Source organism: Polypterus senegalus, chromosome 2, assembly GCF_016835505.1.
Source record: "Polypterus senegalus isolate Bchr_013 chromosome 2, ASM1683550v1, whole genome shotgun sequence".
In the NCBI taxonomy this organism is placed as follows: Eukaryota; Metazoa; Chordata; class Cladistia; order Polypteriformes; family Polypteridae; genus Polypterus; species Polypterus senegalus.
In genome coordinates this window covers 274,551,701-274,579,447 of record NC_053155.1, presented here as the reverse complement: position 1 = coordinate 274,579,447, position 27,747 = coordinate 274,551,701, and the positions used below count along the sequence as shown (strand labels likewise).

Sequence of the window (27,747 nt, the reverse complement as noted above, 5' to 3'; positions counted from 1 at the left end):
AACTGAAATTCTAACTTTGAAGACACTTTTTTTTTTTTTTTGAAACCAGTAACAAAAATGGACCTACAGGTCCATAAAGACTAAATATGTGCATTTGAAAATGTTAACAAATTGTATACAATCGTATGTGACTATGAAGGTAATGTTCACTCATTCATATAGAGATAGAGATATAGACAGAGATGGATATAGATAGATATAGAGAGAGATATATATATAGAAATAGAGATAGATATAGATAGAGAGATATAGACAGATAGATACTTTATTAATCCCAAGGCGAAATTCAGCTTGTGTGAAAATTAAGAAAAAAAAAATCTGCAACCCCAGTAGTTTTATGAGCCAGAAGCACTCAGACATCTACAGTGCGACATTTGGAACAGCTCCAGTACAAGCAGGCCCTTTCATTCTTCCATCACACACCTATCAGTACCCCATTGCTGAAGTGTTGACCTAAAAAAAAGGGTTGAGCAGTAAACTTGAAGACATTTATAATTTTGGTCCCAATTTATTTAAAAGAGAATAGTGACACAAACAAGCAGCCCTGAACAAGTTCACAAATTGTCACTGTGTAGGAAGCAAAAGGCCAAAACATATGATAGTCCATGCAATGGAAAAGATAGCAATACAGGCAGCGCACTGGACTATACAACATAAAACAATTTACTGAGAAGCATTCAATACAGTATGTTAGAAGTTCTGCGAAACCTATTTCCATCCATTGCCATACACATATCTTAACAAATAAAAATGTCCCAGAGGAAAAAAAAAAAAAATCTCAGCAGTCTAACTTTATGATACAATGAGAAAAGGCATTTAGAAAAGGGGTGGTGGTGTGCTGAATAATCAGCGATACTTCAAGCTGCCAAAGTCTGTTGACGTTTAGGAAGAGAGGAGAAAAAAAAAACACACAACAGAGCCATGTACCCCAGTTGAGTCAAGGGAAATGAATTCCTGCCAATATAATCAGAAACCGTTCCTTTTTATTTATTGATAGGCTGACATAGATGACACAGCAGGAAGCCTTCCCCAGTTTTTAACCCATTACATTACAGCAACAGACCAAGGATTTGCAGTAGCTAACCTGGTATGTCAGTCATACATGACAGAAATGACTTAGGCTGTTTCAGGATTAATGTCTCACTAGCTCCATGGTCTGTAGTCGATCAGTCGCCTACGCTGCCTCACTCAAGAAGCAGCTGTGCTACACTGGTGCAGGCCAAGGAATCCACTGAGTCTTACCATTTACAGAATCCCAAGGCATGTCCTACAGACATTTTGTGCACCTCAGTGAGTAGAAGTGTCACAGATTAGGACATGGCCATTCTGAATCAAAGAATCTTAGGGTTTGTTTCAATTTTTATAAGCATCTTCATATTTACTTGCAAATTCAAGCAAACCTTTTTTTTTTTAATAAATACACAACCTATGTACATACAATTCATAACCTTATCCCTTTTTAAAACTCCATCAAGTATGTCTAACCATGCCTGTGGTTACACAAATGAAGACAGCCTTATGGAGGGAGAACTGTGAAGCAGAAGCATCTCATACTATAATGTTAGGCATCAGACATTTTGATCAGCAGCATTCTTTGCTGCTTTCACCTGTTCACTACATTTGCACTACAGCACTTCCTTTAAGGATGCCAACATACTGATTCAACGTTTCTAACCAAAAAAAGAAGAAATTCCTAATTTCATTTTCTTGAAAAACAAATGTATGCATTCTTGTCTGCTGACATGCAACAGCATTTTAAAATATTGAGTAAAATGGAGCGTGTAACTGGAACAAAGAATACACCACAGGAAAAAAAAAACAACAAAACACACCAGGACACAGTTAAGAAGGTTAAATTCAGATTATTGCACTTTTCCTCAATGACTATTCATCTTCAATCAGTCCAGCCATTTGTCTAATAAAATAATGTCAAATTCACATAACTTTAGTATAATATATAAAGGAGTGTTCAAAAAGTGTACTGCAAGTAAACATATAAATCTATCTGGGATACTGAACTCCACGGTTTATGTTTTCATTTCCACTGAAAGACTTGGAAGGTATGAAAATTAGAGGGTTACCAAAAACTGCAATAAAGCATCAGCCTGGTACAAACACAAACCTCCTCAGTACCAGACTCATCCTCTTTCCACACACACACACACAATTTCTAAATCCAATGCAAAAAAAAAAAGTTTGTTTTTTTTTGTTTAAATAGATATTTACAACCTACTAAAGCAGTGCAAAAATGGCCAGTAACCACATAATTCCTTCAATGAAGATATCAATGTCATATTGATTAGAAAATTATTAATTTTGTTTACAAAATATTTTGTAAATAAATAAACTTCCACAATATCAATAAAATGAAATAAACAAACCTTAAGGTGCTTTTTAAAGAGTACAATCCAAACACTCAGAAAAACATTAACACATATATATATATATATATATATATATATATATATATATATATATTTATATTGGTGGAATATGCAAGAGTACCTTTTCTGACACATTTGTACAGATGGACAGTAGATCAGCTACTTTAATAAATCCAATTAAATAAGATTAAAGCATTATGCTTATAGAATTATCACTTTAGGGACCATCCTTTTGAAGCACCAGTGCATATACTCTCTTTAAATCACACACACACACACACACAAACAGCGAATGTACATCAGTATGTGTACATGTGTCAACGATATATGATACATATGCACAAACTGAAGACAAACAAATATGTAAACATCATTCATCCACTTTCCTACAATCATTTAAAACATTGCAGCATCAGTTTTTACACTTGCCTGAGATATCCTTCTGCAGTGCTCCTTTCTTTCCAGCTCTTAACCGTTTTGCAGCATAGAACCAATCCAGTGTAAGCAACCATAAAATGTCTCCCTACTAGTCTTTTAAATTTCCAATGATAACTTGTGTATAAAGCCATCTAAAACTTTTCTTAATGGACACTTCAAACGTAATGTAATGAATGCTACTGTTATTGTTTCTTTAAAACACTTGGATGGATTCAGTGCTCAGCTGCTGGATTCTACGGTGAAGAATAACTGCCTGCATCGTGTTGCTCATGAAGTTATCGGCTAGCCTTGTATTTTGAAGCATCTCTTGGCTCACTGCTAGGATTGCTCCAGTCATCAGCTTCTGGGGTGGTCTGGTAATGTCGCCATGCTGACTTATTAAACACCGGAAGGCGTTCAAAGGATTCACTAGATAAGGCCTAAAATGTGCAAAACAGAATAATCAAGTCTTAAACACTTTGTATTCTTGCACAAACCTTTAAAAACCATTTACATTTCTTGCTAAAAACAAATACGACAGTTCATGTCCCAACATTGTACTTGCATGCAGTGCTCTCAAAACTACTATGATAGATTATACACTTCTTAAAAAAATCCTCAATGTCAAATTACATTTACTTTACAATCATTCCTGTTTTATTAAATCACACTTGCTGGGATCTTCATCATTTTTGGACTGACATTTTAGCCCAATTTCACAAATTTCTGCTGCACACAGAGCAACCCACACCACGTCCAGGCTGCTGCTCAGAAACACAGAAAAATAATAATAAACTGTAGCATATATATACGACTATACTTTCTGAGAAGGTTAGCATCCTTCAACATCTGCAATAAGATGCTGCAGATGTTCTACCAGACGGTTGTGGCAAGTGCCCTCTTCTACGCGGTGGTGTGCTGGGGAGGCAGCATAAAAATGAAAGACGCCTCACGCCTGGACAAACTTGTTAAGAAGGCAGGCTCTATTGTAGGATTAAAGTTAGACAGTTTAACATCTGTGGCAGAGCGACGGGCACTAAGCAAACTCCCAACAATCATGAATAATCCACTGCATCCACTTAACAGTGTCATCTCCAGACAGAGGAGTAGCTTCAGTGACAGACTTTTGTCACTGTCTTGCTCCACTGACAGAATGAGGAGATCGTTCCTCCCCCACACTATGTGACTCTTCAATTCCACCCGGGGGAGTAAATGCTAACATTACTCAAAGTTATTGTCTGCTTTTTTATTTCTTTTTAAATTTTTCATTTTTATTACTATTTAATTTAATATTGTTTCTTTGTATCAGTATACTGCTGCTGGATTATGTGAATTTCCCCTTGGGATTAATAAAGTATCTATCTATCTCATCTCTCTTTACAGAGTTTTTTTTTTTTTTTTTTTAAACCCTCACACATAACACACAGCTCAAATTTAAATTTCTAAAACTTTTATGAAGTATATTAAATCAAAATGAAAACTTTTATGCAACACCACATCTACGTGTGGAAGTGTGTGTGTCTGTCCTCACTCATGCGCCAGCCTCAGGGCATTCCTTACCTCCACTTAGCTAGTAAATGAGATAACTACCTAACGCATTTAGATTGGGTTTTTTTGTATAATATGCTTGAACATTCCTGTCGATTTTGTGACTTCTCTCATCGCACTAAGAATCATAGTTCGCTTGCAGGATCAATATATTCTCACTAATCCGAGACAGAGGCTGTGGGCTGAGGGGAGCTGGAAGTATTTTTTTATATGTTACTTACTCAATGTACTTAATCTCCTGTTTTCATGAAGAATTGAGAGGAAAAAAAAAAAGTTTGATGATACAAGACAATGAAATGTCCATTGATAAAAAGGAAAAAAAATTCATATATTACTTGTGTTGCACAATCCACGTCAGTTTTCCAGTTGTATACTTAAAATGTGAAAAACACAATCTTTTTGTTAACATATTGGGGATTGCCGTTTTGACTGGAGACAGGTCTCTTGACCAATGAATGAATAGGAGAGGCGGATCTTCAATACAAAAACACGGGGGGGGATGGGGGATTCTTTCTTGCTTTTGGCAATTCCCCATGCCACAATAGTTCAAGAGAACAAAAAAGCAGGCAATGTATCACAAATAAAAATTTTTTTTAAAAATTCTGGGACGAGACGAGACTTTATCAGAGAGATACTATCAAGACGAGACTTTGTGCCAAGAGATTTAACCATGCCCGGGGCCAGAAATAAAAAAAAGAGTAGATGGCAGAGTGGAACGTTGTAAAAAATTCAAAAACTTTGGCGCGATACACATGCACAGCAGAATAGAGATAATTAAAATTACTAAAATTCGAAAGTTTTAAAATATGATGGTAAAGATCGCATTAGCGCAAACGGATTATTATTACTTGGTGAAATAACAGAACAGCAAAAAGAGATCAAATATATTTTTCGGACTTAAATTTTAAGTCGGAGACTTGTAGATCATCTAATTTGTGCGTTTCTTCCCAATGAAGAGGCGTATTTGCGAGATTTCTTGTTCGGTGAAAATGAAATCCACATACGCAAGCAGCAGAAATGCTAAGTGACTGGCGTGTAGCACAGGCTGGGGGGTTGGCAAGTGAAGCCCCCTAGTTATAAAAAAAAATTAAAATAAAAATGGAAGCAGAGGATGAGACAGTTGTTAGGTTAAATTTGACAGTAAATATGAAAACTTTTTACCTTGAGATAGATCACAGCATCTGTTCCAACACCTTCCATTGAATAAAGTTTAAGGTCTCCTTGGAAATATCTTGCATACAGTCGTGAAATTGGTAAACCATATCCAAAACCAGCCTATATAAAAATAATAAAGACAAACCACATTTTGACATCAAGTATTATGTTGTAACTTTAGAAACTACAGACATTAGTTTTTCCATTCCATTTTAGAACAATGCATTTTTGGGAGGTGTCTAAAAATGATTTAACAGATTTTAGAATTCTGTTAACAGATTAAAGCTTTTGATAAAAATGTGAAATTATTGATATATCTTTCTCCCCTTGTACATTAAAGCACTTTATAATGTTGCTAATTAAAAACTTGATTGTTATGTAATAAAGCAATTTTATTTATTTTTTCAAGCACAAAATCTGTTGGACATCTGGCTAATACCCAAACACCATTCACTTATTTGACGCTTCTTATGATGGTAATGACACCACAGAGTGGCAACCTTTTTACATGTTGATTGGAAAGGCAAGTATGAATTTCACTGCACTCTCTATATATGACAATACTACTACGTTAAACTACTTTTACAGTATATATTGTATTTTGAATGAAGTGCTCACAAACCTGTAAATCAGGCTTGTCAGAATTATTAAACCAGACTATTTAAAAAATTGTAAGCTTTCCAAAAACAAAGGAAAACAGTTAAATAAGATATAAAAATTACTTAAATAAGACTAATTAGGTGGGAAAATACCTTCCATATGTTGAGATAAAAATATGTTATGCCCGTTTCATTTTCATAAAGCCTATCATCACTCCTGGGGAAAATGTAAGACAAACTTACCAGTGGTGCAGCTCTAGAGGGTTCTAAGCTAGGGCTTGGGGCAGTAGAATACATATAGTTAAAGAGACGATCAATCTTTCTAAGTGGAACACCTCCTCCTTTATCACCAATCTGCACAAATGAAAAGATAAAAGAAAGCAATACTTAAATAAAGTGTACCAAATGGCTGAAACTGTTTAAAGTAAAAGTTTGTAACATATTTTGCTGCTTTACTTTCTGTGATTTAACTGTACATTCTCAGGATATAGACACTTAGCACTTGGGATGGGTATCATTAGGAGTTTATTGATATCAATGCTGATACTGATTATTGATACTGATACTTAATTGATACTCTTCTCAATACTGCTCTCCATAATATGTCTCCATAAAATAAAGACTCGACAGGATGTGAAGAGATTCAACAGTTATTTTAATTCAACTTTTTTGCAAAAATTCCTGGATTCCTGTCGTGCTGCTTCACTATCAGAAGATAAACTAAAATATTACAGCCCTTGAGCTTCTGAGAAGCTAACAAACACAGATTACAGAGAATATAAACAATGTTCATAAACATTAAAGATTTGGAAGCAGAGCACTGTAGAGGATAACATTTCTACTATATTATTTGGCCCTCCAAAAAAAAAAAAATATAAACAGTTTCTGATTAAGAAAATGAGCATGTTGACTTTCACACTGAGAATCCGATATCTCTCTTTAAACCCTTGAAGGGGTAGGTAACTGAGGTGAAAGGCGATTATCAACCCCCTACTGTTGGGGAAAAAAAACTAATAATTTTGAGATAAAACTGAGATAACTAATTTTTTTCTGGTTGTCAGGAAAGCTCAGTTCAAACTTAAGGTAACTACCCAGCAGTTGGTGACAAGTGTAAATCGCCACAGGTTGTCCAGTACAGTCAGAAAGAGAAGATGTCCAAATAATTATTTATTAAAATACAAATCTATGTCACTCATATCTTCAAGAAGTGGTTTACACCAGTGTGTTTATGTTTATATATAGAAACATATAGAACTATAGAAAACTCCACAAGAGATGATGTGAGTTAGCCATTCCTCTGTAACTCACTGATGCAGTAACTCTGCAATAGTTCTACTTTTTACTTCACTTTACATTTTAATATAGGATTTGTAAAAACTAACCAAAATATTTTCATTCAGCAAAAATATTAAAAGAAAAATAAATATCAAACATTTACAGACAGTTCCTTTAACTTACCTTAAACAGTTCAGTGTGGCATTTTTATCATTATAATACTATATATTTATGACTATGGCTCACATTAAATACATTTTACAAACATCAGTGAAATATTTAATCTGAGGACAATGTATTTAAAGTATATTTAAAAGACTAGTTTACAATAAGTGTTTTAATGGAATGGTGCCTGGATAGTGTATTCTAAGATCTGTGGAGAGAAAGGACTCCCCACATAAACACACACTTGAACATAATCAAGTTTTCAAAAAAATGACAGACAATTTCACATTATTCCCACCGTAATATCTAGTATTGTTATGACTGACTTATTTTTTTCAACAAAAAATCTTTTTTTGTATAAATCATACTTGTTGGTTTTTATTTCAAGAACATTTAAGAAATGGCTTAACCTTTATGGATAAATCTTCATTTCCAAGAGTAACCAAGGTTTTGATTGGGGGGAAACCATCGTTGTTGCCTTCATGAAGCTCTACTGTAGCCCTCATTGAGTTCTGTAAATAAATTCAAAAACCATCAAAAACAGGTAACAATACACCAATAAAAATCTAATTAACATATTAATGTACTTGTACTTTACTCAAAAAAAATGAATATGAAGAAAAAGTTAATTTCATATTAATGTACAAATATACATATAACCTAAAAACCACTGCTGACAAACAATGGTCACAGTGATCACACAGGGGAGAGATTCTTCTGGACCAACCCAGATCTAAAACTAAAATTTAGTTTTGTTCAGTTTCTACAAAAGATGTTCAGTCTAGATTTTGCATGAGAACCCACTGTGATACTTACAGTACATCCGGAAAGTATTTACAGCGCATCAATTTTTCCAGATTTTGTTATGTTACAGCCTTATTCCAAAATAGACTAAATTCATTTTTTTCCTCAGAATTCTACACACAACACCACATAATGATAACGTGAAAAAAGTTTACTTGAGGTTTTGGAAAATTTATTAAAAATAAAAAAAAACTGAGAAATCACATCTACATAAGTATTCACAGCATATGCCATGAAGCTCAAAATTGAGCTCAGGTGCATCCCGTTTCCCCTGATCATACTTGATATGTTTCTGCAGCTTAATTGGAGTCCACCTGTGGTAAATTCAGTTGATTGGACATGATTGGGAAAGGCACACGCCTGTCTATATAAGGTCCCACAGATAACAGTTCATGTCAGAGCACAAACCAAGCATGAAGTCAAAGGAATTTTCTGTAGACCTCCGAGACAGGATTGTCTCGAGGACCAAATCTGGGGAAGGTTACAGAAAAATTTCTGCTGCTTTGAAAGTCCCAATGAGCACAGTGGCCTCCATCATCCGTAAGTGGAAGAAGTTCAAAACCACCAGGACTCTTCCTAAAGCTGGCCGGCCATGTAAACTGAGCAATCGGGGGAGAAGGGCCTTAGTCAGGGAGGTGACCAAGAACTCCATGGTCACTCTGTCAGAGCTCCAGAGGTCCTCTGTGGAAAGAGGAGAACCTTCCAGATGGACAACCATCTCTGCAGCAATCCACCAATCAGTACTGTATGGTAGAGTGGCCAGACGGAAACCATTCCTTAGTAAAAGGCACATGGCAGCCCGCCTGGAGTTTGCCAAAAAGGCACCTGAAGGACTTTCAGACCATGAGACACAAAATTCTCTGGTCTGATGAGACAAAGATTGAACTCTTTGGTGTGAACGCCAGGCGTTACGTCTGGTGGAAACCAGGCACTGCTCATCACCAGGCCAATACCATCCCTACAATGAAGCATGGTGGTGGCAGCATCATGCTGTGGGGATGTTTTTCAGCGGCAGGAACTCGGAGACTAGTCAGGATAAAGGGAAAGATGACTGCAGCAATGTACAGAGACATCCTGGATGAAAACCTGCTCCAGAGCACTCTTGACCTCAGACTGGGGTGACGGTTTATCTTTCAGCAGGACAACGGCCCTAAGCATGCAGCCAAGATATCAAAGGAGTGGCTTCAGGACAACTCTGTGAATGTCCTTGAGTGGCCCAGCCAGAGCCCAGACTTGAATCCGATTGAACATCTCTGGAGAGATCTTAAAATGGCTGTGCACCGACGCTTCCCATCCAACCTGATGGAGCTTGAGAGGTGCGGCAAAGAGGAATGGGCGAAACTGGCCACGGATAGGTGTGCCAAGCTTGTGGCATCATATTCAAAAAGACTTGAGGCTGTAATTGCTGCCAAAGGTGCATCGACAAAGTATTGAGCAAAGGCTGTGAATACTTATGTACATGTGATTTCTCAGTTTTTTTATTTTTAATAAATTTGCCAAAACCTCAAGTAAACTTTTTTCACGTTGTCATTATGGGATGTTGTGTGTAGAATTCTGAGGAAAAAAATGAATTTAATCCATTTTAGAATAAGGCTGTAACATAACAAAATGTGAAAAAAGTGATGCGCTGTGAATACTTTCCGGATGCACTGTATGTGTAGCTCATAATGATTAGTGTGCAAAACCTCTAGTTCCAGAAGCCTGCATTCAATTTCCACGCAGAATACTTGTCAGCATGGACTCTGCACTTTCTCCTCATTTTTGTGGAGGTAACTTATGGCAAGTCTAAAAATTGTCTTAGAATGTAAAGTGTCCTGCTTATGATGCAAGTTGCTGCTAGGAAGCTGCTGCTTTTATAGAATTCAACAAGGCACATGGTTTTAATTAGCAGCATGAATGGCAGATTTGTATGTGATTGCAGTTGTTTGATTTTTCTGAACATTGGCCATGGCTCAACTTCTATACAATGCATTAGAATTTCTACAGTAAATCTAATCCCACATATGTGAAAGTTGACATGAAAATACAGAAAACACAGATGGATTGTCCTTTTATAACTGAAGGTTTTAAAAGGCAAAATTAATATGATACATTTAGATGTAGCCAATACCATGATATGCAGACAGCAATGTCTTTTTCAGCTTTCCTCACCTGATAACTAAAAGTACAGTATGAACATTTCACACAGAAGAATTAGATACTTTTAAATTCACAGTAAATAAATATATTTTAATGTGAAACAAAAGGAGCCACAAACTGAAGTAGTACAATTTTCCAAATATTCTATAACCTAAAATATCTTATAATTTGCACAGAAAGTAAACTAATTTTTAAAGTGCATAATTAATAATGCATATACATTCAATATATGTGTTAAATTAAAAGAACATTTGTTAACCAAATATCATCTCCAATTTGTGGAATGGAAAAGTGACAAAAACAATGACTTATCCACTCATCCTTTTTTTTTTTTAACCTATTATAGTCAGTTGAGGTTTGTGGGAAGCTACCACTAATTCCAGCAGCAATGGGTAAAAGGCAGGAAACAATCTTGGGATTTGACATCAGTCCACTGCATGGCACAATCACACACATTTTACCCAAATTTAAAGATACCAATCAACCTAAAATTCTTCATGTGAAAAAAACACTGGAATACCAAGCAAGTCTCAAAATAGAAAGCGCCTCGGTCGCAAACACAGGACTATGAAGGTGTAGGGTGGAAGTGCTAACCACTGCATATATATTTTTTTCATATATGTATGTGACTGGTTTAAGGAACAAAGATGAGTCCTAAACCTAAGCCTATATTACAAAACAAATGTTATCTTTCACATAACAACAAGCATTATCTAAACATGCACTTTACATTTAATCATGTATGAGAAAAACCTTTTACACGACAATTAGTCTTCAGTAGTACTTGCCTTAAATAGTTCAAACAGCATGTGGAACAGATGTGATGGCACATAGACTACTTGGATGGGCTTGTTGGGAGATTTTGCTTTATATAAAATAAAAAAAAGAAAGGTTCAATACTTGAGTTTTAAAATAATAATATAAAACTACAAATCAAATTAACATAATTAACAAATTGCAAATGATACTTACATACCTTATTCTAATCTGTATTTCTATTCCAAAGTCAAAATGCAAGAAGGGAAAAAATCTGATTGAAATAGTTTCTCAATACTGATGTGAGAAGCATATATGTGTTAATATTTTGTTCAGCTACATTTGCCACATAAACACGGTATCTTGATTGGTTTAAAGTCCGGTCCAAGAGTCGGCAACTCAAGGATATTATGTTTTTCACTCTAATCACTCCAATAATATTCTGGAACAGAGTTTGGGATCAATGTTCTGTTGAATAGTGAATCTTTTCTCAAGACTGAAAAAGCTCCCCTGCAACATCTTCCAGTACTGTGATCCATTCACTTTAATCTTCACGTAAACAAACAGTGCAGAGAGAAGCATCACCACAACAGAATGCTGCTTCCACAATACTTCACTTCAATGTCAGTTTCATATGCACCCCAGAACTGCAATCCAAGTTTAGCCAAAAATTTAAACTTGGTCTCTCTGACATGCTTTCTGGCAAACTGCAGATGGTCTTAAAAGGTTTCTTTCAGAATTCTATTTCGGTAAATTCCTTCTGCTTATCATAGACCACTGTTGAGAATACCTCTTGGCTTAGATGACTGCTGCACTTTCAGTCTCAGCCGATGACTTGAGTGTCCTTCAAATTGTGCTCTCTGTGGCTTTCCTCATATGTCTTGTTCTTATTCAGGTACTGACGTTTTGCAGGTGTCTTTTTCTGGTAATTTTCAACTTTTGAAATTTTTGAGGCAGCAGTGCTTACAGGTCGATCCAAATCTACGGATATAAACTTGTATACTTTTCTGCTTTTTGTACTTTTATCACTTAACTATCAATGCTTTAGTGTGCTCCCTAATAACCATTTCCATACCTTACTTTTATATTTGTTGTGTTTTTTTGCCATTTGAGAAAGAGAAAAAAAAAATATCTATATCTATATCTATATATATATATATATATATATCTATATATATATATATATCTATATATATATATCTATATATATATATATATATATATATATATATATATATATATATCACACTTACCAGTGCAGGGAAACTTACTACTGTAAGCAGAAGAAAGTACTTTCTCCTGTATCAATCTATGGCTAACACGGTACAATACTCTACTGCTACTGTAAGCAGCAAATTTTAGTTTAAGATATTTACTGACTTTTTAAATAAAGACTGAGTTTACAATAAATAATTCAGACTGGAGTATGTTGTGCATTTGTAATACAGTTACAGTGGGTACGGAAAGTATTCAGACCCCCTTCAATTTTTCACTCTGTTATATTGCAGCCATTTGCCAAAATCATTTAAATTAATTTCTTTCCTCATTAATGTACACACAGCACCCCATATTGACAGACAAAAAAAAAAAATTTAATTGTTGCAGATTTATTAAAAAAGAAAAACTGAAATATCACATGGTCCTAAGTATTCAGACCCTTTGCTCAGTATTTAGTAGAAGCACCCTTTTGAGCTAATACAGCCATGAGTCTTCTTGGGAAAGATGCAACAAGTTTTTCACACCTGGATTTGGGGATCCTCTGCCATTCCTCCTTGCAGATCCTCTCCAGTTCTGTCAGGTTGGATGGTAAACGTTGGTGGACAGCCATTTTTAGGTCTCTCCAGAGATGCTCAGTTGGGTTTAAGTCAGGGCTCTGGCTGGGCCATTCAAGAACAGTCACAGAGTTGTTGTGAAGCCACTCCTTCGTTGTTTTAGCTGTGTGCTTAGGGTCATTGTCTTGTTGGAAGGTAAACCTTCGGCCCAGTCTGAGGTCCTTAGCACTGTGGAGAAGGTTTTGTCCAGGATATCCCTGAAATTGGCCGCATTCATCTTTCCCTCGATTGCAACCAGTTGTCCTGTCCCTGCAGCTGAAAAACACCCCCACAGCATGATGCTGCCACCGGCATGCTTCACTGTGGGGACTGTATTGGACAAGTGATGAGCAGTGCCTGGTTGTCTCCACACATACCGCTTAGAATTAAGGCCAAAAGTTCTATCTTGGTCTCATCAGACCAGAGAATCTTATTTCTCACCATCTCAGAGTCCTTCAGGTGTCTTTTAGCAAACTCCATGCGGGCTGTCATGTGTCTTGCACTGAGGAGAGGCTTCCGACAGACCACTCTGCCATTAAGCCCTGACTGGTGGAGGGCTGCAGTGATGGTTGACTTTCTACAACTTTCTCCCATCTCCTGACTGCATTTCTGGAGCTCAGCCAAAGTGATCTTTGGGTTCTTCTTTACCTCTCTCACCAAGGCTCTTCTTCCCCGGTAGCTCAGGTTCTGGTCATCCCAAACATCTTCCATTTAAGGATTATGGAGGCCACTGTGCTCTTGGGAACCTTAAATGCAGCAGAAATGTTTTTGTAACCTTGGCCAGATCTGTGCCTTGCCACAATTCTGTCTCTGAGCTCTTCAGGCAGTTCCTTTGACCTCATGATTCTCATTTGCTCTGACATGCATTGTGAGCTGTAAGGTCTTATATAGACAGGTGTGTGGCTTTCCTAATCAAGTCCAATCAGTATAATCAAACACAGCTGGACTCAAATGAAGGCGATCTCAAGGATGATCAGAAGAAATTGAAAGCACCCGAGTTAAATACGAGTGTCACAGCAAAGGGGCTGAATACTTAGGACCATGTGATATTTCAGTTTTTCTTTTTTAATAAATCTGCAACAATTTCAAAAATTCTTTTTTTTGTCTGTCAATATGGGGTGCTGTGTGTACATTAATCAGAAAAAAATGAATATAAATGATTTTAGCAAATGGCTGCAATATAACAAAGAGTGAAAAATTGAAGGGGGTCTGAATGCTTTCCGTACCCACTGTATATTTAAAAGTATAAAACATTAATTTTCAGTTGTTAAACACCTATAATGTAGTAACTGATCTTTCTTATAATCAGTAAGAAGATGTCATAATCAAAGCACTAAGTTATTATCAGCATCTTCATTTCTTTTAATCCAAGATGGAAAAACAACTTACTAACAAAAGTTAGCTTTAATTTAATTAAAAAGAAGTTTGCCATCTATTTTCTTGTGCAAAGCATTAAAGAAAATTTGAGAGAAGTTAAAACATTCAAATTACAAAGGCTATTTAGTAGGGTAACAAAAAGGCAAGAGCAGGTTAAAGAAACTGAATTACAGAGTTTAGAATTCTTACCGAAAGTCTTTTTCTGAAAATAAAAAGAATCTGTTTTTAAACAAGAGTTAAAACTTGAAGGAACAGGCATCACATTTTCTTTTCTTTGAAAGGAAAGCTGTTTTAAGCACTGCAAACAATTAACATTGTCTTACCATTAAATTCTTCAATTTCTAGTTCAGGTGCAGCCAAGTAATATTGCTCACAAAGCATCTTAGCAGTTTCATAGGCATCTGAATAATCAAATTAAAATATTTAATAAATATATAATGGACACACAAAACTGAAAACATAAAAGTAAACTGTACAATTTTCAAGCATTATCATCCTGATTATTTAACACTATTATTAAATAACACTATTTAACACATTATGTTAACACTAGAATCCCTGAAGCCTACGAAAAAACTCATAATCCCGGCCAACCTTAAATTCCTTCGCAAGAATAATACAGTATATCCTTATTTCGAATACATGCATTTCATGTGTGATCTGCGTCTACAAAGATCTGAGTAAGTGTAGGATGAAAGGTAATGCGAGGCAAGAAATGCTGAACACATGTACTAATAATGACGTGAAGTGTATAATGTGTGAAGAATTTAATCCTAATATCAAATAAACATGTGCGCTTTTATTCGAGAATATAACCAAAGTTAAAATAAAAAAAAAAACAAAAAAAAAACAGTCAATGTACATGTTGCAATGAGTTGTTAACCCAAGCTCAAATGTTATTCAACAGAAACCTAATACGTATTCAATATGTATTCCTGGATGGTGCAGAGGTATGAGCTGTTGCCTTATAACCGAAAGGTTGGTGGATCGAGCCCCAGCACTCAGTGTTTTGAGTAGTGAGCTGCTATTATTATTACTATAATTGAGTCTGTAATACATGGTATAAATTTTGGCTACTTGCAAAAGTTATTTTTATAATTAACCTATAGACCACAGGTGTTATTCTTTTTTATTAACAAAATTAAAATCTGTAGGCTTATTGTTCAGTAACCATAAAAATACTAAAATAAATACAATTTCCTTAGAATAAAAACAAATACGTACAAAATTATTTATCCATAATACATATGGCATAAAAGCAAATGTTTCTCATAATTACAAGCAGTCAAATTGTCGCCCCCGTAATGTACCTGAAATAACAATTAATTGATATTGGCAGTTAAACACTGCTTAAATGTAAATATACATGGGTATACATAGTTTTTAATCATTTTAGATCATTAATTGCACTACAGCTTTTTGCTTTTAAAACATACATTTACTACATTTATAGAGGTGTTTTTTTTCCAGTGTATCAGACTTTTGTAATTGTTGAGGCATAATTATAATAAGAATTACCGTTTTATTTATGTAGTACTTTTTTCTTATTAAAACTTACGCTGTATGACACATAGCAACAAAGAATAAACAGTACAAATCAAGCCTACTGTTTACTAAGCAATAACTTCAAATTCGTCTTTTTCTTTTCTTTTTCTAACTAACAATGTAAGCTGCTGCACCAAGTTCGCTGTCCAAATTCAGATGGTGTCTGTTTTAATTTACGGTAAAGGACAAAATAAAAAGTCCTGAATTCATTAAAGCCTACTTTCTTGTTGTTTGTCTAATTGCAAAGGATGACTTCTCAAATTCATTTTTTTCAGTTTATTACTCCATTTTCTTTAACATAGAGGCTAAACTTCCAATCGTCTCTCACACTCTGATAAAACAAACCTGCAATTGCTGCTCTTTGTGTACACTGCAGGAAGTTTGCGCTGGTTCAAACTTCCATAATACTTTGCATAAAGGAGCACAGCAACTAAATTACCCTAAAGCTTAGAAAAGCAGGGGCAGTCTTTTTTGTGAAAACTTAACTTTATTCCGTCCAAAACAAAAATTATAGTCCTAAAACAAGAAAACCTATTTAAAGAGACTGAAAATAACTTCATGTTTTTTTTATTATTCTAGTAGTGTACAAAACAAATGCTTGGACTAATCAAAAATCCATGCTTTAGTGATTCAAAGCATTTCTCTCTCTTCTACATCAACTGCCTTCAGAGATCAACTACCTATCAGTCTACAAGTAGGTGCAGCTTTCCCATTATCAATTAAATATCAAAAATAACTGATTCTTCGTCTATTATAGCTAATAGTATAATAAAGTTATGTACATAAGCAATCACTGCACAATGTGCAATTAAACCCTCTATTCTTCCATTGATATCAGGAACTGAAACAACAGTGATGATCTGGATACAATTATTTTTCTAACACAAACATGAACTCTAAAAAGGAGGTTCTAGTTACACAATGATTAAAAAGTAATAAATGATATTAGAGTAAATACCAACATAAGAGGTTAGATTTATCTAATTTTAGAACTTTAAGGAGTGACAACTAGATGGTTATTAGTAATGTTGCAATATTCAAAACATTAATTAAAATAAGTAATGTGTCCCTTTAAATAACTAAAATGAAATTATGACAGAAGGCCAACTCAAACCTATTCATAATCACTTTTGAAAACTTTGTGCATTTAAAAGAAAGCAAGTGTGCAGGGGAAAAACAGAATGTAGTTTAAAAAAAAACAGTAGGCACTGTTTCTGGGGAGATACCTGCCTCTGTCATTTTACATATGCCTGACTGAATGTTCCATTTGATTTTATTTTTTTCAAATACTAAGGGGCTTTGCCTCCTGCTCGCTTCGCTCGACAACCCCTTCCCCTCCCCCAGCCAGTGCTACACACTGCTGTGACAAGAGGGGCTGAACGCATCCTAAGGAGATGCGGCCGCTCCTCCGAAACCCCTCTTAAAATGGTATTACAATGGGGAAACCCATTACCTCCTCTTTGCTCAATCAGCTGCTGGCTTGCTGCTGCTGCCGTGCCGCATGATCTGCACTTTACTCGCCTACCCCTTCCCCCGCCAGTGCTACGCGGCATTGTGAAAACGGGGCTGAACACACCCAAAGGAGACACGGTCGCTCCTCCAAAACCCCTCTTAAACGGTGATACAATAGGAAACAAATAACATTTGTTTTTTTTTGCCTCCTCTTTGCTCGATCAGCTACTACCTTGCTGCTGCTCCCGTGCCGTGTTTCGAACATTTAAAAGCCTGTACAGCAGATGTCCTTTTATCTCACTGCCTTGTCTCTCTTCACCCACAGACATCCTCAAACACAATTCAATCTCTTTTCACTGTTCCGTTATTTCACCGAGTAATATTTTCCATTTGTTTAAACTAATGCAATCTTTACTCTCATTTTTTGAGACTTTTGAATTTTCCTACTTCCATTATCTCTAACCTGCACTGCATGTGTATCACGGGACTTTAAAATACAGCTTATGGTTTATAAAGCCTTAAATAATCTCGCTCCATCTTATATATCGGAATGCCTGACACGTTATATTCCAAATCGTAACCTTAGATCTTCAAATGAGTGTCTCCTTATAATTCCAAAAGCTAAACTTAAAAGAAGTGGTGAGGCGGCCTTCTGCTGTTATGCACCCAAAATCTGGAATAGCCTGCCAATAGGAATTCGCCAGGCAAATACAGTAGAGCACTTTAAAACACTGCTGAAAACACATTACTTTAACATGGCCTTTTTATAACTTCACTTTAACTTAATACTGATACTCTGTATGTTCAATTCTTCATAATAACTATTCATGGTGGCTCTAAAACTGCACTGACCCCTACTCTCTCTTCTGTTTCTTTTTCCGGTTTCTTTGTGGTGGCGGCCTGCACCACCACCACCTACTCAAAGCATCATGATGCACCAACATTGATGGACTGAAAGCCAGAAGTCTACGTGACCATCATCATCAGGTCCTTCTATGAAAACGCTAAATACAAAGAGGACTGTTTGATTTATGTTAGGTAGATTGCCCAGAGGGGACTGGGCGGTCTCTTGGTCTGGAACCCCTACAGATTTTATTTTTTTCTCCAGCCTTTGGAGTTTTTTTTTGTCCACCCTGGCCATCGGACCTTACTCTTATTCTATGTTAATTAATGTTGACTTATGTTTATCTTTTATTGTGTCTTCTATTTCTCTATTCATTTTGTAAAGCACTTTGAGCTACATTTTTTGTATGAATATGTGCTATATAAATAAATGTTGATTGATTGATTGATTGACTTGGTTCCTAAGGTTGTAAGTATGACATGACTTGACCGTCTCGTGGGACGTGAAAGTGTCTTTGTCTCTCTTCAAAAGATCAGGTCTCATCGCAGGAAAAAAGTCTCTTCTTGTCCCAAGTTTATTTTTTTTTATAATAGGGAGATAGTCTAATTGTCTAGAGTACTGGAAAACTCTCTAAATTCCTTAAATGCTTCCCCAAACCAAAACATCTACTCTTATTCCTTTCAAATTGTTTGCAAAGCTCCTTGCTTTTTTGTGATCTGTAAATGGCACAATATAACAAACTCTGACATATTGTGTGGTGGAGATTTGCCATAACAGTAGAACTACTTGCTTGTACTGTAACAATGCAACTGCAGACACATGATTATTCAAGAATTTTTTTTAAAAAAGTACGGATTTCTTCCAGAGACATTGATTTTTCTATACAAGTTAAGAGATCAGAATAACAGATGATTCTAATAAATGTCCAAATATGACAGACAATGGGTATATGCAAAAAATATCCAGGGACAGTTCCTGGCCTTTTGTTTCTTACAGTCAAGGAAACAAATGTGTATTAGAGGTTGCTTATTAAATAAACTGACCATATCATAATGAAAGTATAATTAAGCAAGAAATGAACTAAAAGGGCCAGATGTATAAGGACACAAAATTATGATGTAACCATTTATTTATTGACTATATAGATGCAAACATGGTATAAAGAACCATGTGACAGTTAACTACCATACCCTGTTGTTAGTTGAAATGCTCAACACGTAATATTTCAGAGGTTATTAAAGGGAAGCTTTAAGTCTTTAAACAAAAATAGATCATCTACATTAAGCAAGACAATATATACTGAATTATGGTTGACAGTTCGAACCAGAACTCCAATGCCTGCCTTGACCATTTAATTAAAAGAAATAAATACATCAAACTTAATAATGAGTTGTAAAAATATATTAAATAGAGAGATTCAACTTATTTTAAAAAAGAAAAACAGAATACCTTTTACAACTTCAGCCACATTACAGTTAGGATCAATGCTTCCAATATGTTTAGGATGTGCGGGATTGGTATCATTACCAAATAGTAAGGCTAAAAAACAAAGAAATAACAGATGTGGCACATTTTAAAATATGTACTTTCATTTACAGTAAAAAAGTAATTAATAGATTTTTGACTTATAATTCAAATAAGTCTTGTTTTTAAAAAAACTTATTCTTCATAACAATAGACTACTTAGAGAGTTACCTTCAATTGTTAAGAAAATACAATAACTATTGAATAACAATGTATAAAAATGTAAAATAAACCCGATTATATTGTTTATAAAACACTAAGTAAAAATAGAATACTGTCAAAGGTTAAAATTACCACTTAGTTTTCAAAGATTGTGAAAAATATTGCCACTTTTATGTTTTCTCATATGCAGCTCCAGTTTATAAACTTCAACTAACAAAAGTAGAGAACAATTTCAAAAGGGCAGAGGGAGCAAATAAACCTAATTTAAAAGAAATATCCATTGTTCAGAACTTTGCACAGACATGGCAAACAAGTCAGTTGTCCTTACAGGGCCTTTCTTTGGAAGGTGGTTTCTGGGTGTCATCTGATAAGACTGATCAATAATAGGTAAATGACAACCAGAGATGCCTCAGCATAAAAACATTTACTCCACTTGCTCAGTGACCAGTGAGCCACAACTGAACAGTTTCTTAACCTTGATGGACAAAGCTTTGCACCAATTGTCAACCAAAATGGTGAGCTTATGAGCACACATAAATCAATGGCAAAACATCCACTTTCTCTAGGACAGCAGGATGTAGAGGTAAGAGACTGCAAGTAAACTAACAGGTTGGTCTGGCTGAAAAAGGGATTTAACTATCACAGAATATCTAGACAATTTCTTAGCAAATGAGTACCAATGTTCATGAAACCTTAGACTATAAACTGCAGTATATTCCACAAACAATGTGCAACCAAAGCAGAGAGAGAAAAACAGCTGGATAAATTAAAACAACATTCAATAAACACACTTCCATGTGTTCCAGATACAGCTCTCTGCAGATCTTACAGTAATAAGAACAAGATATCACCTCAACAACATGGATAAGAATCAAACTATAAGTGCAGTGCGTTATAATTTTGATTCCAAGAACTGTATGGTTTGTAACTCTCTTCATAATAGGGGTGTCTCAGAGTGTAAATGCCTTGTTTTTATTTGGCAAATTATGATTGGGACATTAGCAGATATTTCTTAAATTTCTCTCTCATGCTTTAAGTAGTAGCCGTTTTATGTGAGGTTAATATTAAAAGAGATCAGCATAAATTACATCACTTAAATTTTTGGAAAATGATTTAGTCATATGTTACAAATAAATGTAAAAATGCCAGACAATATGTAATAGTAAAAGTTTTACAATAAGATACTGAATCTTCATTTATTTTGATATACATACAACATTTAAAGTGTAAATTATTGTTTAAGTGACTATTGCTGAAATAAAACTTGACTACTGAACAACAGTTGCTGAGAATAACTTTTTAGCATCTTTTAGCATCTTACATCAATTCTTGCTTATTTAATACAGTTAGAAAAACCTCACAAGTCCAAGAGATGCCACTGAGTTAAACTTATTCCTGAAAGAATGCCATAAGTTTACAATATAACAAAGACACTTTATACTAACGTTTGTCTATCTACAGTACTTTAAAAGTATGCAGATGCGTCTCCAGGAAGCAGTTTCTGACACTGAGTCTCAACACCATGAATATATTTCATTACTGATATTCTGAGAAACCTAACGTACCTTTCAAAGTAAATGTACTTGGTGTTAATTTACTATTGTACTGTGCTACTGTATATGCTAAAGATGCTCTTGTATATTAATATTATATATATTATATATAAAAGCTTTGTGTGAACGAAGATTACCATATCTGTGATTACAGAGCCACAAAAAAAAAAAAAAAAAATCTTGATTGGTATGTTCCTTAATCTTTTGTTAAATAAATTTCTTGTATATTTGCTGGAGTCCTGAGAGCCTTTGTATTCTCACGTTATTTCACTGAGTAATATTTTCTGGAATTTGGGATCTAGAATTTTTCCCCCTAGGAGAATCCTGTTGAACACACAAAGATTATAAATTGCTGAATGCCATATATGCACACGTGGAGTGTGAACTACTGTGGAACCTCACAGAACTTTAACAAGCATGTTCCAGAATTAGCAACACATAAAATTTTCAACTCTGGAATGAAAATACACCATTCAGCTACAACATTAAAACCACAGACAGGTGAAGTGAACAACATTGATTATCTCACTAAAATGGCACCTGTCAAATAGTCAGTACATAAAGGTAATGTGATGAAAGCAGGAAAAATGGACAATTGTAAGCAATTTTGAAAACAACCAAATTGAGGTGGCTAACCGACTGGGCCACTGCATCTCAAATGGCTGGTCTTGTTGGGGCATTCCTGGTATGCATTGGTTAGCATCTACCGTATGTGGTAGGAGGAAGGGCAACCAGTGAACAGGGTCATGGGTTTCCAAGGCTCACGGATGTGGGTGGAGAGCGAAGACAAATCCGTCCAGTCTGGTCCAATACAAGAGCTACTGTACCACAAATTGCTAAAAAAACTAAATGCTAGCCAGGAGAGAATGGTGTCTGCACATAACAGCTTGCTGCATATGATGCTGCATAGCTGCAGACTGGTCAGAGTGCTCATGCTGACACATGTCCACCACTAAAAATACCTACAATGAGCATGTCAACATCAGAACTGGACCATGGAGCAATAGAAGAAGGTGGCCTGGTCTGAATCACGTTTTCTTTAAGAGCATGTAGACTGTCAGGTGTGTGTAGGATATGACACACTGTAAAATTTGCTCAAGAGAGGTCTAAAGAACATGATAAAGAGTTCAAGTGTTGATCTGGCCTCCAAATTCCCCACATCTCAATCCAATCAAGCATCTGTGGGATTTGCTGGAAAAGCTACCTGATCCATGTATGGCCCTACCTTGTAATAAGACTTCAAGAATCTGCTGCTAATCTCTTGGTGCCAGATACCCCAGGACAGCTTTAGACGGTCTTGTGGAGTCCATGCCTTGATGGGTCCAAGACGTTTTGGTGACACAAAGGGAACTTAATTCATTTTGGGTGATAGGGAGTAGTGTGTTAGACTGCCCTAATTAAATTTCTAGCATCTTGGTTGTTTTGGCCTTTATTTATCAGTGCTAAAAACTGTCAAAGAAACTAATCTTAACAGGAATCTTATGTTGTGTTACTCTAATAAGTGATAATACATTTTCCTGCAGGGAGATAGTTTCATTGTAATTAAACTTCTATAGTGCTATGACAATAAAGTTAAAATAAAATGAACTACTAAATTTGTGATTTATAGTTATCTATATTTTGGAGTAGATAACCTTATAACACCTTAAAAATGCAGTAGCACAAAACTCTCTCAGACAAAAACAATTAAGACCTAAACTCCTGTGGTATATTATTTATGTTTTAAAAATACCCTAGTATTCATTAATATTGACTTAGTGCATACTTACTGTGCTGATTAATCAACATGCGAAAGGAGATTCGATTAGTGTAGAAGCGATCTAGAAAATACTGGATATTGCTGCTGACGAAAGGATCAAAACCATATTTCTCCTTGTATTCAATTACTCCTTTTGCCATGGTAGGAACAACATCATTGTGTCGATTTCTGATTTTTATAAGAATGTCCAGAAAACTAAAATGGAAAAAAAAAATCAAATTATTGAAATATACAGTTATAAACAAAATAAATTAAAATCTTTCCAGTTTTTCTTTTCAAATAACTGTCTTTACAATATATAGACATTGAAAAAAATTGCTGTTGAGGTGTGAATTTTAATACAATGTACTATACAGTGCATTTAAAAGAATGATTATCTGAAGTAACAAAATCAATAAAGTGAGCTATTAAGTCCCTTTCTCACACACAATCCGTTTGGTCTATCCCAATATCCCAAAAAAGTATCAAGTGAGGTAGCACACAGACAGAGAGATAAAAATATGGACAAGTGTTACGATTTAGAGTATTGTGTAACAGCCATTATCTTACATAAATTAAACTGACTTGAATCATTATTTTATATGTCAAAGTACCATAAAATAATTATTTCATAACTTCTCTATAACTATTATAGTCAATAAATTACAATTACTCATATATCTTTGCAAAATGCAAAAGTAACACATACTCATTCAAAACATGAGGGTCTTCAGGGCTCTTGCTTTCATATTCCAGAAGTTCCAAAAAGCTCTGCATATACCTAGAAGAAAAAATATATATTGAAAATAAATATTTTATTTTATTGTTTTTGGCATACAGAAACTGACAAAATGGATAGAAACAAGGTGTCTTTTTCTCATGTCTTTTTGATTTTGAGTGTTCTATAATAGCAAATTAATTTATAAAAGGCATTGAAAAGAACAGCAAAACTCAACATCAATTACCACTGTATATGTTTTTAAAACAAACTACATCATAGACAACTTTAGACAAAGAATCAAAGAATACAATTACCTATTGTAGACAATCATCCTAAGACACCACTTAGTTTAGATCAGTGCCTTAGAAAGCAGTTAAAGTAATACTTTTACACATGGCACATGACAGGAAATCAAATACATAATCCATTAATTGAAAATGCTTCATTATTGTTGCATGATCGAATGTGATCAACTTTAATAACGATCTCATTTCAATGTGATACTTTTTTCAAATACAATCCTGTGTTTAAAATTCTGGACTGAAATTTAAGATTTACTTTGTGAGGTTTACAATTTTTATTCAATATTAGTCTCATCTGTTGTTTTTCAGGCAACCACTAGGTATAACTGGATTAGATACACAAGGGTATATGTGAATTTTAGATATAGGGTAGGCTAATAAGGCCAAAAATGATCATGATAAAAATATTATTTTGGACAATAATGATCATTATTGTAATATATACATAACACAGTTATTAAGCTTCATGTATAATACAATGATATTTTCAATTAAAATACAAGACAGGTACTGAAGAAGGGGCCCGAGTTGCCTTGAAAGCTTGCATATTGTAATCTTTTTAGTTAGCCAATAAATGTAACCAGTAGTAATGCAGTAAAATTTTCACATATCGTCCCGTATTTTCAAAGATCTATAACTCAGACCAGAGGGCAACCATTCAAACTAGTGCTGACCAGGGTGTGAAGCATCCCTAATGATGTCCTAATGATGTAAGTAGGTACAGTAATCCCTCGCTTCGACTATCGCCAATTTTATATGTAAGCATATCTAAATATATAACGCGGATTTTTCACTGCTTCGCGGGTTGCTGCAGACAATGGGTCTTTTTACTTAGCTGTACATGCATCCTCAGTTGGTTTGCCCACGGCTTCTCTGCCGTTTTATTGTTCATTTATTACGATTGTAGTTATTGTGTAGGTATTCTAGAGAATTACTTTACATTGTTCAGGTACCCATTTCCTTTATCATTCCAACCGTACCCCCATTAACATGTCTATCGAGGTGATCACCATCGATCAAAGAACTGTCACTTACCGAGTGGTTTCCATTCCCAGAGATGGCACCTACTTTTTCCATTCTCTTTGTTACATATTGCACGGCCATATCAGGCCCACTCTTGATATCCGGAGGAACATTGTGTCTTATGTATTGAATGACTGGGACAGGTTCAAGGTGTGGACTGATGACGGTAAAGAAGATAATTATACTACACAGGAGGACTATAAGAGTGAAATGCTTAAGCCCTTCACCTATGATTCTACATGTGAGTTGATGGCTGCTGCTGAATTGTTCGGTTGTCGCTTTCAAGTGTACCGAAATGGCCAAATATTTTACACCTTTCGACAACCGCCTTGCCTCTTAAACATCTTAGATTCACAGGTGACAATTTCAGTAGTGGACACTTTGATGTTTATGAATGTTTAAACTCTCAAAAGCTGGATGTGAAGATATCGATGAAACCAGTTGTATGCTTACAACACTTGACAGATGCCGAATGTAACTTCAACACAAGTCCTGCAAATACTGTCGTAATTGAAACAAACCATGAAACTCAAACCGATTATGACAACAGCAATCCAAGCTGTGAGATTTGAGACAAGATTACTTTTCACATGGCCAACTGTACGTTGCATGCTCAAGAGTAAGCTCAGCGTACAGCTTGGTCATAATACAACCGGAGGGCCGAACTGATAACGTGGTATATATAAAGAGATCCTTAAATAATTATTGGTATATTTTCCCTCAGTTTAAAAAGGTTTAATTTTCTTCTTAATAAAAATTTTAAGGCAGTACTTTGCCACTGCGAAGCGTGGATATTTTGCTAGTTTTACATAAAAAGTAATACCATGAATCGCTAATGTTGTTAAGCCCTAAAATATCAATGTAAAAGTAAATGTTTAAATAAATAGTAATTAAATAACATTTAATATGTATATTCTACAGCATAAAATGTTATTAAAATACAATTCTTTTATTTTATACTTAATATGCACTAAATAAACTAAATTTGTCAGGATTGCTTGCAAGAGTCACTGCACATTAAAGGACCGAAACATTAAGTGATTTTGTAAGATATCTACCATATTAGTAAAAACAAAAGAATATGCATTAAAGTATTTTTCTATCACTTAACACATTTTTAGTGTACTTTTACACAACAAAGCCATGTTTAAATCTGGAAACTTTATTAAATGCATTCGGTTATAAAGCTACAATGTATATAAATAATCAATGCTCCATTTTTTTTTTTTTTTTGCTTTTCAAGATGAACCATAAAGCAATGCACAACAAAAATCCAACATTATCTATAGAATGACTGCAAAATTGCAGAGTTACAGAAGATAACAAGAAACACTAAATATACTCTGCCATTTTCTACATGCTTAGTCCAAGCATATCTCAGAAAAATGACAACAAACATAAATGTAATATGCACATCAAAGTTTGTTTAAAGGTCATTTTATGAGGTTAACTAAGTTGTCATCAGGCTAAAGGATGGCATATTACAATCTGTAAATATGTTAAAATATATTTTTTTCTTTTGTAAATGGCCACAGTTTAACAAAACATGTCAATACCCTTGAGAATTATGATTGCCTAACCTGGGGTTTAGCTTTTGTCAAGACTCAATGTATAGATAAGTGTGTGTTTTTTATTTTCTTTGTTTAAAAAAAAAAAAATCTGAGATGGTCTGGCATCCTGCCTGGGAATTGTTACTGTCTTATGTCAAGCTTCCCTGTAACCCTGCTCAGGCTATAGCTGGTTGAACTTTCCAATGGCCTAATAAGGCTTCAGTATATTTTTTATGAAAGAATTCTCAATGTTAAACAGAAAACAGGATTAATGCGCCCATCTTCAAAGAGGAAAGCCTTCAATTTTTTAAAGAATGCATATGGAAATCTGTTTTGTACTACACTATTCAATTAGTTCAGCAGTGTGTATGTAGGGGGTTATTTTCATCCTGGAATATGAGAATATCATGACAGGACAGTGTTTGAATTATAGTGTACACCTGGTGCAGCAAAATGGCCTCATATTCCATTGCTGTCATAAGTCCATGTGGAGCAATCATTGTACCACACAACACTGACAAGGTGCATGGTCATGTCATTAAAGAGCTGTCTCCTTGGTTATTAGACATTTTACATTGTTGATATCCTTTGGCTTTCTCCAAACATTAACCTATCTGGATATAGGACATTGGGTGTAAGAGGACTTATGATATTTTTTCCCATTGCTCAGGGTCCAGGTTTTGTACTGCTTACACCAGGTTCGGCATTTGTGAAATGGCCTTGGATATATGCAATCTCTGAACAGGCATAAACTATCTTTGTGATATTCACAACATACAGAATTTGTTTCTGTCGGATCACACAGGTATGGATTTAACTGTGGTTACTTTTAAGCCTGCATTTCTCTGTCTTCATGTAGTAACTATTCTGCAAAGGTATTTTTTTCTCTATCCCCATGAGTTA

General features: G+C 35.0%; 1 protein-coding gene across 1 annotated transcript in view; it reads right to left on the bottom strand.

The window, feature by feature from the left end:
• Nucleotides 1–484: 484 nt before the first annotated feature.
• pdk3b (pyruvate dehydrogenase kinase, isozyme 3b) overlaps nucleotides 485–27,747 on the bottom strand; it is a 49,042-nt gene continuing 21,779 nt past the window's right edge. Inside the window, exons 3-11 of the mRNA XM_039745599.1 lie at nucleotides 23,958–24,029; nucleotides 23,280–23,464; nucleotides 19,721–19,810; nucleotides 14,754–14,831; nucleotides 11,275–11,351; nucleotides 7,954–8,055; nucleotides 6,347–6,457; nucleotides 5,511–5,624; nucleotides 485–3,241 (exon numbers count right to left, since the gene is read on the bottom strand). Coding sequence (XP_039601533.1) covers nucleotides 3,098–3,241; nucleotides 5,511–5,624; nucleotides 6,347–6,457; nucleotides 7,954–8,055; nucleotides 11,275–11,351; nucleotides 14,754–14,831; nucleotides 19,721–19,810; nucleotides 23,280–23,464; nucleotides 23,958–24,029 — 973 coding nt within the window. The 3' untranslated portion in view covers nucleotides 485–3,097. The remainder of the gene's footprint in view (nucleotides 3,242–5,510; nucleotides 5,625–6,346; nucleotides 6,458–7,953; nucleotides 8,056–11,274; nucleotides 11,352–14,753; nucleotides 14,832–19,720; nucleotides 19,811–23,279; nucleotides 23,465–23,957; nucleotides 24,030–27,747) is intronic.